Source organism: Porites lutea, chromosome 14, assembly GCF_958299795.1.
Source record: "Porites lutea chromosome 14, jaPorLute2.1, whole genome shotgun sequence".
Taxonomy (NCBI): domain Eukaryota; kingdom Metazoa; phylum Cnidaria; class Anthozoa; order Scleractinia; family Poritidae; genus Porites; species Porites lutea.
The window spans coordinates 5,142,259-5,154,257 of NC_133214.1; the positions used below are offsets into that span (position 1 = coordinate 5,142,259).

Sequence of the window (11,999 nt, forward strand, 5' to 3'; positions counted from 1 at the left end):
CGAGAATCAAATTTAAAAATAAACTCAGCTTAGCAATCACTTGTTTATAAACTATATATTCCGGAAAGAGAAATATATTACTTTTAATCACTTAACAGACTCGGAGATATTGCCGGACATGTAATCAAAATCGCTAGGGACATTTAAAATGTTGATAGACAAGGGTCTGTTAAGAATACCGTGTTCTCAACAGAGCATAATTCCATTCTCCGAAAATAATTCATCTAAAACCAAAAATGTCTAAACTAGGATCGGATCCAAAAGCTAAAACAAATAAATTTTACTTGCGTTTCAAACCTCTTTTGTCAAGATTTTCCCTCTGGCTTACGGTGCAACTACTCGAACTGGGGCACTTAAAAAAAGATTATCCAAGCACAACAGTTTTTGAAAACCAAAAGATTCTCAACTGTTCTTGCAAACGGGGACCAATAACTTTGACGAATTTAAGGACTGTTACCTGAGAGGTTAGGTAACTTCAAGCGGTTTTAAAGTTTTCAACAGTTGCATAGATGAACCTTGAATTTTATTGGTCCGTTTGAGTAGCTTTTGTTTTCAAAAACATTGTGATTGGATGATCTCCTTCCAAGTGCGATACGATGGACTAGCATCCCGTCCAGGGGGGAGTAGCAATACTCCTAGGCATGCTTCATACTACGGAAACCGGAAATAAGCTCCGGCGGCGTGGGCCTTTGGCTCGTGAGCGCCTTTACCTTTACCTTAACGTGCAAGTACTCGGTCTCGAACCGGGGTACTTGGAAGAAAATCATCCAATCACAACACTTTTTGACTAAACAAATAAATAAACTTGAGTATCTTTTGTTTTCAAAAAACATTGTGATTGGATAATCCCCTTCCAAGTGCCTCCCCCCCCCCCCCCCCCTCGGGTTCGAGTAGTCGCAATGTTTTCTGTAATATAGTTTGTTAAGTTGCTGTGGTTTCAGGTGTGTTTACACATCTTCCCAAATCAAGGAAAATCTCATCGAATATTCGTATCCTGGGTCCTGGAGACTTTTGTTCGAGTTGCACGAGGAAACTGTTTTCACCGGACACGTGGGAACGGAAGGTCAAATTAAACTGGAGAAAAAAATCTCCGTTTTCAAAAACAAAAAAGGGATACGTGTAGACCGGGCCTAAGATCCGACGAGGGCGCGACGGCGGCGAAAACGTCCCGTAAAAGTGAATTTGTGTTCTTTCAATCTTCATCGCGATTATTCCAGTTCTTTAACTTTGTCGAATATAATGAAATCATCTCTAAAAATAATATCGATCTACTTAGAAAGAGAAAGAAATTTTCGTTGTCGCTGGTTGACGTCCTACATAAAACGTGAAATTAGGCAATTTCATGTCGTAGTCATGCGGTGACGGCAAAGAAATGTACAAAAAAGTGTTTTGCTGTGGCCCAGTCCACACGTATGCGAGCTTATTTTCTCCGTTTCGGCTTACCTTCCAAACGTCAACAGCATTTTTGGGCACCAAAACGCGTTTTCGGAAACGGTTCCCAAGTGGAGATTTTTTGTAAAGCTGGCTTACATCATATTCTACTAACATTATGCATGCTCTGTAAGGGATGCTATCGTATATCTATCGTTTTAGCGTTTTCATGTGGACGGGCGAAACGATACAAATGCGAAATATGTGGACTCGCATAATTTTTTGAAAACAGAGAAAAAAAATCTTTATTTTTATAAGCATCCGGATAAGTGTTGACAGGGCCTAGAGCCTATTCTCTCCGTAGACGTTCTCGTTGCCGTCATCGGATGTTAGGTTTCCTCAGATATATTGTTATAAAAGAAAATGCAGCTATTTTTTTACACACTGTTCATTATTGCATCTATTCCCCTTAGTCGTAAGCTTTAGCTATCTACAATCTTTGCTCAAATCCTGGGAAAGCATACTGTTGCAAACTGCCTTTCCCTCTCTACAATTTTGGTTAGTTACAATATAACACAATACAATACATATACTTTATTCGTCCTAAAAAGGCTTCTCAGAATAAAAATTAAAATCAATAATTGATGTTCAATACAAGCAGAGCTTATGAACGATGAAAGTTAAAAACTAAAACTAGTAAAAGCTGTACACACTCATAATTGGGTAAAACATTTCTTATTTATGTCTCTAAAAAAATTTTAAACAATGTACTTTATTTGAATGTCAATGTATAAGCACGAAAGTACTAATCGATCACACACGTTTTTTACGTCTCCAACTGAAGACGGGACAGCCATTTAACGTGGTCATCCGAGCCACGCGAAGGTCTAGCCGCTTGCAGTGCAAACAGAGTACCTTCATTTATCACTTATTTTAAGACCCTGAGTATGGGTCCGGTCCCGGGAATCGAACCCGCGACCTCCCGTTCTGCACAGCGCTGTACCGACTGAGTTATAGGCTCCTGGGCCCAGTTGCATAAAACGCCCGGAACATCTACGGGTACGCGTACGTGCACTCGTAACTTAAGTCAGTTGCATTAAATTACTTAAGTGGTCCACTTAGGGAATTCACTTAAGTGGTTTCACTTACGATTTTTGTAAGTGTTCGCTTAAGTGTCGTTTATGCAACAGAAATTGCGGGTATTGCGTAAAACCTTTTTTACGGGAAAAATAGCACGTAAATTTACGGGACCTATGTAGGTCCCGTATCGTTACTGTTTTTACTAAACTTAACGAGATCTTTTACTGAGAAGTGAAAAAAAGTATTTTTCTTCACGTTATTCGTTCTAATACGCTTTGTTAACCTCTGATGCCGGCGTTGTGAAAAAAGAAGAAGAACAATCATTTTTAGTAAATATTGAAGAAAAATAACGTCTGCGTGCAAATTTCATTTTCTTGAGAGGCGTAAAATTGTTCGAAACGACTAAAAACTTTCTTTACACTCACCGATGGTTAGCTTAAAAAAAAAAAAAAGATTGAGTCATTAATGAAGTACTATATCAAAGTTACGTGTGCCTTTAAGTGAGCCCGTAAGTTACCACGTAAAACAGAAACTTACGAGAGTGCTAAGTGCGTTCCAGGGAACACTCGTAAGTGTACCCATAACGGATTCGTAAGTAACCTACTTAAGTGGGCACGTATGTGTAAGTTTCATGCAACCGGGCCCTGGCCGCGGTTAAGATTAGATTGCTCTGAATTAGAAGGTTCTTTGTCCTGTGGAGGTTTTGTATATACTTGGAAATATGTAATAGTTGGGAGCTCCGCGTGGTACGCTTTGTGATGCTACAATCAGGGACAAAACGGGTGCTTTTATTACTGAACAATTTCATACATATATTATTTCATTCCATTTAAACGCCGTAAATCCCCCCCTCCAACCCCCGAATCGATGTTGTTTGTAGTAAAAGAAAGACTTGTGCGTCTAAAACACAACACGGGTTTTGGGGGGAGGGGGTGGGGGTACACAAGGGTGGGTGATTGGTATGTCCACTGTCCAAAAAGGGGCCATTTTATAGAAGTGTCTCAACACTTTTGTCCCTCATTGTAGCTCTGGATATATTTCGAAAATAAGGAGTCAGGTGCACACCCTGTCATACACTTAAAACCATTATTGCCTGTCATACACTTAAAAGCCATTACTGCCAGACGGTAGAAGAGCTACTGTCTTACTGTTACTATAGGGGAAATATCATCATCTATTTCCTAGTGTTGCTGACGATACGGGCCGCTCGCACTCTAGGGTGTTGCCCCAAGTGTTGCTCCAGATATTACAAAAGTAATAGACTCATATAGTCAAATTAGTTTAACTTTTTAAACCAATTACACATCCAAAATAGATCCTAGAGGGGGAGCGTGGACCAAAATTAAATTATCACCCGTCCCAATGTTAAATGTTATGGGTAGTAGAAATAAAAATAAAAAAAACTGCTTTTGAGTCTCAGGTTGACCTTGTTGAAAATATTGCGCATGCGTTGCATTTAAAACTATTAGTTAAATATTAAGACGCTGAAAAATCTGAGAATTTTTGTCCGTCAAAAGGTGTTCCTGGATTCGTGTTGAGGTGCCGGTTAGTTTCACCGATATAACAGGCGCCACAGCTTGCGTAGACTGATCACAGTCCCCTGTTTTGCGTAAGATCGTCAGAGGATCGAGCGGTTACTGTTACGGCGGCCATCTTGGTTTTATATGTACCGAGGGGGTGGACGTCGGGGTTTAAGGGAGTGGGGGAAATAGAAATACGTTATTCTCGCTTCCTTCCAAACTTTCCCCCGCCCCCCTACGTAGATTTGACACTCGTCAGAGATAACCGCCAGTAACACAAAGCGCTCGATCTCGACGATCTTAGGAAAAATAGGGGACTATGAACAATCTACAGCCTGCGGCAAAGGAAAATTGTTAAACTACAAGGGGTCGTAAGTGACTTGGGTAGGACAGTATACCCAAGTTATTATACTATACCCAAGTCTTCATTTGTGAGTGTACCTGATTAATGTCGACCAAGTAATTACTGTTAATCGTAAGACCTGCATTAGGGTGCGGTAGATTGTTTGATTTCATGAAGTCTTCAATCACTTGTTTGGTTTCCACGTGGCCCTTAAGTTCTGCGATTGAGATTAGGTTTTCGCCGGCGTCGTCACAGTCATGGTAAGTCTCGAAGAGGCTTGAGGGATCGGTGTTTTTGAAGACAGGGAGGAGTTCTCGCACGGTCTCCGTGTGGCCGAAGAATGCTGCGGCCATAAGGGCGTTCGAGCCGTCTGTCTTTCTTGCGATGATACTCTGAGGATCGATGCTGGAAAAAATGGGTAAAAGTTCTCGAACAATCTCCAGGTGTCCTTTTCGGGCAGCGAACCACAAAGCAGTGCGACCGTTGACATCTGCCTCAGCAATGGCGTCGCGATTCATCTTTTCAATTAGTGGCAGAAGCAGTCGAAGGAGGTCAAGGCTACCACCCAAACAAGTTGAATGAATGTAATTCATTCCGTATTTGTTCTTCTTCATAATCGCTTCAGGTTTAAGGCGCATCATTTCACATAGGAAACTCGCAACGTTAAAGTGGCCTTTCTCAGCGGCGAAGTGCAGGCTTGATTTCTCGTGTATCTTGTCTACCACAAAAAAAAGATTCGTGTCAAAGCTCAGTAGCGCCAGAACGGTTGCTAGGTCTCCCTTTTCACTTGCATCAAGCATTTGTGCGTCTAATTCTTTAGTTTCTGCCAGTCTTGTACAGATCATATTGACAATAACAGCATGACCCTTTTCGTGAGCCAAAGTCAGTGCGCTCAGGCCACGATTGTTGAGTAAAAACACCTTGGCCTGCTCCATTAGTAGCAATTCCGTTATAGCTTTATCGCCTTTTTCAGCGGCAAACATGAGAGCTGTATTGCCTGTGTCTGGACACTGCACATCAATGTCTACGTCTCCTTCCAGCAGTTTGTAGACTTGTTTTACATCACCAATCTTCGACGCGTCCAAAAGTTGTTTTTTGCTTAAATCCATATCGCCATAGTGATCCTTTGTACTGTTTTCCGTCTGACGTGACGGTAAGGCCTTTGTATGACGTGACGGATATCTGAGCATATCTACCATCTCGTTCACTGTAGCTGTGACAAAGTTTATCCTGGAAAATCCTTTACGCTGAGCTGTGATGATTGCTTGGTCAATTTTTTGTCCTTTCCTGACGTAACGGCATAGTTTTGAGTCGTCCTCTCCTTCTTTTACGTATCCTCTCCAAAGTATCCGCTTCTTCCTCATTAAAGCCTCGTTGTTGGCCTCTTTTTCCTCCTCAAGTTCAATCGCTAGGCTGAGGAAAATGTTGTGTTTTAAAGGGATGCATTTTTCCAGCCTGATAAAGTCGGTCATATATTCAAGGAAGAGTGAAGATCCAACAGATAAAACCATGAGACAAAATAGAGCTGGGAACCAGCCAAATACCAAGTTGTCATAGGGTTCACCGTTGTCACTGCATCGACTTTTGCATATTTTGATTCCACACTGCCAATTGTATCGAACGATTTGATAGCTCATGTTGTGTTCTGTTGGCCAAGATGCTTTTGAGCAACGCAAGACGTCGGTTTCATTTAAAGGACACCTAAGGCATGGCTTTTCTGAGGAGCAAGACAAAGATTGAAAAGAAGGGTTGTTAGCGTGTCCCCAATTGCCAAACGACGAGTAAAGCCATAAAGATCCAAGGGAGCACAGTAGTGCAGTGATGGAGGCAACTGAGGAAACCCAAAGTATTTTGGATCTTTTGAATCCAACAACAGTTGGTGCAAACACAGATAAAAAGGTGCTTTTTAGTCTGATCTCGTCCATTATTGGCTTGAATCCCTTGCAAGGGTCCAGAACGTATTCATCTTTAACCCGATCGTATTTCATCTTAGGTTTTGGCTCTTTAACCGAGAAAAACTTCAGAGCTATCCAGACGACAGCAATCGTGCTTACAATTGTAATCGCGGCCCAGTATCCTGATAAATACGCCATGATCGAAAAATAGAGAATCCGCGGTATAACAAGTAGAGAGACTATGGCTGTGACAATCAGGTTACTGATAACTGAAGGACTGGCGATTCCGTGGTCGACTCTATTATTAAAAAATGTCGATGCTGCAGCCCAGCACAAGGCAAAACAACTAACAGGCATTGTGACACATTGTATAGATGTTACCTCTCCCGTCTGCCAAACGATCAGTAATTGCAGAGCAAGTTGGGGTCCGGCCTCCAGGAATGGCTCCCAGACTCTGTCGTTGGCCATTCGAAAGAGAATCTTCTCTGCTTCGACGTCCTCAGCAGATAGTTGAGATAACTGCTTGATCTGACTTAAAGTGACGCCAGGCTGTATGAATGGCAACTGCACCAATACTTGCTTCAACTTATCTCTGATCAGAAATTTCCACATGGTATTAAACAGGTTTCTTTGCTTTCGTTTAATTCTTATTATTTGGGTAATCTCGGACAAAAGCTTACCAAAAAATGGGAGAAAGGTTACAGAGATGGTATACCATCCAAAAAGAACGTGGCAGCTGAGGAAGAAACTAGCTCCTGTCCAGAAATCCGTCAGTACATCTATGGCAGGCAAATAACACTGAAATATCAGGGTCTTGATTACCAGCACAGGATCTATAGGTATTACCCAATTGGCCTGCAGATCAGAAAGATAGAAGAATGGCAGAATAGGAATAGCAAGCAGCCACCACAGTCCCAAAGCTGCCTTCTCCTTTTTAGTGAAGCTTTCATTCTCCTTGGAACCTAAATTGAAGAAAAAAAACTAACAGTCAATCGGATATCAACAGAGATAGACAAAAATAGACGAAGATAAAACAAACAGAAAAGGTTCCATCACAAAAGAAACGGACCACATGTAGTTAGATGAACTAAAACAAAGCCAAGAGAGACAGAAACAGAGAACGAGAACGAGAATGGAATAGCAAATTTGCTGCAAAAATCCCTTGAAATTTCAGTATGCAAAGTCGGGGAGGGGAGGAGGGGAACTAAACGAATTCTTTAATAGGAAAGCTCCGTTCTGAGGTCGAACCTCTAACCCTTTTTATAGGTCTTTAAATAGTACCATTTCTGGAATTAAAGGTACCCCTCAGTTTCCTGAGTATGTTGAGAAATGGTACCCCTTTCACATACCAAGCGTAGAATGATGAATCTCTTTTATTAAACGGTTGTAAATGTAACGTCTTTTAATATGAATGAATTACTAAAAACCCAAGAAATTTTCATATCTTTTTTACAACCAAGAACTCTTTTTGTCTTACCTTACCTTGAAAATCACAGCCGTTTCAATGAGCATTTTAAATTTACTTGACTTCTGTTCTATGAAACGCGCCAATCATACTCTGGTAATCTTTACGTATCCTCTGACAATACCACCCAATATGGCTTGCGGTCCCTAAAATTCGCTGTTTCTCTTTTTTGGAATTCCCAGCCCGACCAATTTAACTAACTTAAGATCTCTTAAACTATTTTAATTTGTGAAGCCCTAAAGAACTCTATGCTTAGTTGTTATAAACATTTTAAACACTTTGACATTATTTCTAGGGTCGATATGCATGCTACCTGATAAACCATGGAGAATTGTTGCAGTTTCATTTATTGCGTGGAGACGTGTGTGGCCGAGCGGTTAACACCTCGAACTCCGGATCTGGAGATCTGGGGTTCAAGCCTCGCTCGTCGCGTTGTTTCCTTAAACAAGGAACTTTACTCCACTTTGTCGCCTTTCACCCAGGTGTATAAATGGGCACCCGCCACACACTACCTAACAGCACTCGTATCTCCTAGGCATGCTTCATCCTAAGGAAACCCGCCGTTTGGGTTATTGGCTCGTGTACACTGTTACTTTTACTCTCAAGGGATATTACACCAGTCAGGAGCCCATAACTCGCAGCGAGCAACTCCCATACTGGGCCTATGTCACGGCGTTTTTACGGACCAGTTTATTTTTAGACACATTTTAGGGCACTTTTTCCCGCGAAAATAGAACTGTCCACCATGTCTGTGAGCGCACTCGAAGTATAAGATATCAAAAAGGAAAACTAAACGTTATTAAAAGGCAAAAAATATCATTTTTAGGTCTGTAGGTTTTGCTGATTAGAAGATATTCAAGATTCGCGCCAAAACCGTTCTAGAAATAAACTGGTCCGTAAAAACCCCATGACGCGAGCGCATGGAAGTTACTCGCTCTTAGTTATGGGTTCCTGGCCAGTGTAATTAAATTTATGGACCCCCGGGGGGGTACTCCTGAGAATTCTTGGTGGGGGTGTGCCGCCCGGTTCTCCAAATCCTGACCAGATTTCAGACCAAAAAATGTCATTTTCCACACCCGTTTTCAGACCAGACCTCTAAAATCCATACCCGTTTTCAGACCTGGCCATTAGGCAGAAATTATGTTATCATTACTTAGATTAGAGCGCAAACAAAACTCAAATCCATTTCGAATTCGCATATATTTCTTTCTTTCTTACTCATTTGGAATTGAAACGATAAAGACGTTCATACAATCCCGTAGTTCCCTCAAAAACCATACCCGATTCCAGACTAGAATGGGCAAAGTGTATACCCGTTTTCAGACCAAAACAGCGCAAAAACCCTACCCGATGGGGCGGCACATACCTATATAGCTTATATAAGGGACTACCCCCCTCCCCCCCACCCCGGAATGGACCTCTCTTCCAAACTGATATGAGGAGTCTACTTTCCAATATAAGCCAAGACTTATAATTATATAATATAATTATTTATTTGTTTAACTGTAAACATTGTTTGGCGCTATCGATATCTTGTAGCTTCCTCGCTTCAAACAATCTCTCTTGCTTCAAAGTATTTCTAGTTGAGAGCGCATTATATAATTGTTTTGTCATTTAAATATTGCAATATTGTAAAGTGTTGTTGCGTTCAATTAAATGTATTCCGGACTAAGAATTCAGGGAGTAAACTCTAAAAATCACTTGTTTTGGCTTTCATAGCCAAAATTGATCCAAAGATCTCGTGGACAGTCACAATTAAGATAAATGTAGCATTCCAATGGTAGGAAAATTTGCGGTTGGAGAGATTTGTCACAAATTTTTAGTATTCTTATTCCGGAATAAGATACAGTCGAACCTCCGCTTACGGTCACTTTTTTTACGGTCACGTTATAGAGTGGTTCAACAGTAAATCGGAAACGCACTGTGAATACAGCGCTATATAAATTATTTATTTATTTCAACAAAATGCCCTACCGGGTGATCGCTCTTGATTGCACATCTTTATCACATTCGGTTGATCCATGGCTAGAAATTCGTAGCACTGGATTAGACCTGCATCAAATCAATAGGCATTATTTTTTAGCCAATTAAAGACCCCAGGGCACCCGATCAACGAAAAGTTCGGGTGCTAATGTAATCAGTGTAATCGCATCATCGGAAGAAAGTTTAGAGAATTGTAATATCCGCTTCAATCTTCGGTTTTATTCGGCAGTTCAAATCGAGTTCACTAATCTTTTATCAAAGTTACAGTTCTAAAATTTCTTTTCTCTTGCGTGACCACTTACATTTCCATCCCGCATTGAAACCTAGAATAGCACTCAGCTGTGTAGCTTAACAGTGTTCCAACTTTAAGCCCCTTTTGCACGAACAACTCACAAACAATGTAAGGAATACGAGCGAAGAAATAAGTCAAGCTTACTAACATCATGGCAAAGCCAAGCCCTGCGTAAGCAGAATGATTTGATGTATCATCTATCACGCTTTGTCAGCATTGGTATTCAGACTGCACAATACGGCATAGCAAATGAGGAGTAGAATATTAAGCAGTGTTAAAACAGTGAAACAACTTAGAATTACCTATTGTTGGTGCTTGGGGTACTGGAGTTAGCCCAACTTCTAACTAAACATGGCTGTAGGGAGTGAAAAATGCGGATACAAGCTGTTCTTATTCTGCAACCAGGAAAATGAAAGCACCACCTCCCAAGGCTTGTCACGCAAGAATGTCTGGAATGTCTGCTTAACAGGTAAGCCACTTCCGCCAATGTATGTTTCTGTGAAAAACAACTAATATCAACTTACTGTATCACATACATAAATGTACTAGAACCAATCACGAGGTGCACCAATATAAGAATTGCAATAGACATCTACTGAGTTAATTTCCGGTCTATAATACTAAGTGCAGAAAAATAAATATAAATCCTGAATGGAATGACAGGCCTGCTGGAACTTTTGATCTCCACAGTTGCATTGCTGGTTTTGTCTGATGCAAGTTTTGAATGAGTATTGCAAACTATTTGGAACATTTTAATGAACAACCATGTTCACGGAACTTTGTAAATCTGCTGCTCAGTTTTGGAGATATCGCCCGAGGTCATTTTCGTAGAATCTGACCCCTGAACGTGTATTGTGTATAAGCTCGGCTTTTCTTATGTAAATAATATTTTATGAAAGATTTGATAGTTTTCTCCGAAGTGACTGGGTCCAGAAAAAAAAAACATTTGGCGGAGAACAGTGTTTGCCTTGTTTTTATGTCATCATCGACGGTTCCATGAAAGGATTGTTGGTCAAAGTCAAGACTTTCCAGAAAATAGAAAACTCTGTGAGCGGAAAGTTCAGCAGGGATCGCGTGACAAAGACCGATTAACGTCTGCGTCGGAATGCATTTTAAACAAAGCTTTTTTGTTTGTCTATTACATAAAAAACAAAGAATTCATAATTAACCCGGATGATCGAATGTTCTTCCTGTTTACAACTTCGCCTTCCATCGTTGACAATAAACTCAGATTTTAGTCTCCAAAAGCACGACAAGCACATTATGTACTATATGTACTTAGTATTCTTACAGTAAAGCACCGCCTGGAACCCGGTGTCTGTTTTTGTTGTTGTTGCTGTTGTTGTTTATCGCCAGTTTTGTTTTCGTTGTTCTTTATTCAGAATATTGTGTAAAGTTAAAACGAAAAAGAATAACAATTCTGAATTGGCTACAGAGATTAACAGCAGAGGTTAGCGAGTTCAAGTTATATGACCACATTGATATCCCTTGTGCACTGTAACCAAAAAGAAGCTTTTACAGCATCGGTTTGAGACACCAACATGGCTGCCGTTTCATTGTTCTGGGACGCCGGATGTGACGTCGTGTGAAAACGTTCTACACTAAACCAAACCTCTTAGTCTTATCTCATTATTTCATCCTTCACGACTTTGTAAGCTGTGTTTACACTTTACCGGATGGATTTTCGTGTCTACATGAAAAGCTATCCGATATAGTATGAAGATCAGTGTGTCATGATCAACTACGCAAAAGAGTATCATGCAATCAAGCCCCGTGCAAACGGACGCAACGTTGTTGGCCAACAACTCCTAACATCGTTGGATGTTACATCTGTTACATGTTGCGTCCACGGGCGTAGCCAGCTTTTCGACTAGTTCTAGGCCTGGCTGACTTTCATTTCCCCACATCCTGAAAATTGCACGCATGATTAATCCGCGTTGTGCTCCCCAACACTTTGAGCTCTTAAGCTTTTTAGCTCACCCCACAACGCATAATTTATTATAAGCAGTAGACTGATTAAACAAAAAATTTGTAGGCCCGGGCCTACAGG

At 40.9% G+C, this 11,999-nt stretch overlaps 1 protein-coding gene across 1 annotated transcript; it reads right to left on the reverse strand.

The window, feature by feature from the left end:
• Positions 1–1,657: 1,657 nt before the first annotated feature.
• Positions 1,658–10,783, reverse strand: LOC140924732 (uncharacterized). Its single transcript, XM_073374741.1, has 3 exons — positions 10,252–10,783; positions 9,649–9,726; positions 1,658–7,171 (listed from the first exon to the last, which is right to left on the reverse strand). Exons 2-3 carry the CDS (start codon positions 9,695–9,697, stop codon positions 4,383–4,385), a joined length of 2,838 nt encoding a protein of 945 aa, XP_073230842.1. The 5' UTR covers positions 9,698–9,726; positions 10,252–10,783; the 3' UTR covers positions 1,658–4,382.
• Positions 10,784–11,999: the final 1,216 nt, after the last annotated feature.

Excerpts from the sequence above, each read along its gene's own strand:
- LOC140924732 (XM_073374741.1), bottom strand. The coding sequence starts at position 9,697 with ATGGATCAACCGAATGTGATAAAGATGTGCAATCAAGAGCGATCACCC. Across the intron at positions 7,172-9,648 it reads CAATCAAGAGCGATCACCCG|GTTCCAAGGAGAATGAAAGC; the intron begins GTAGGGCATTTT and ends TCTTCAATTTAG.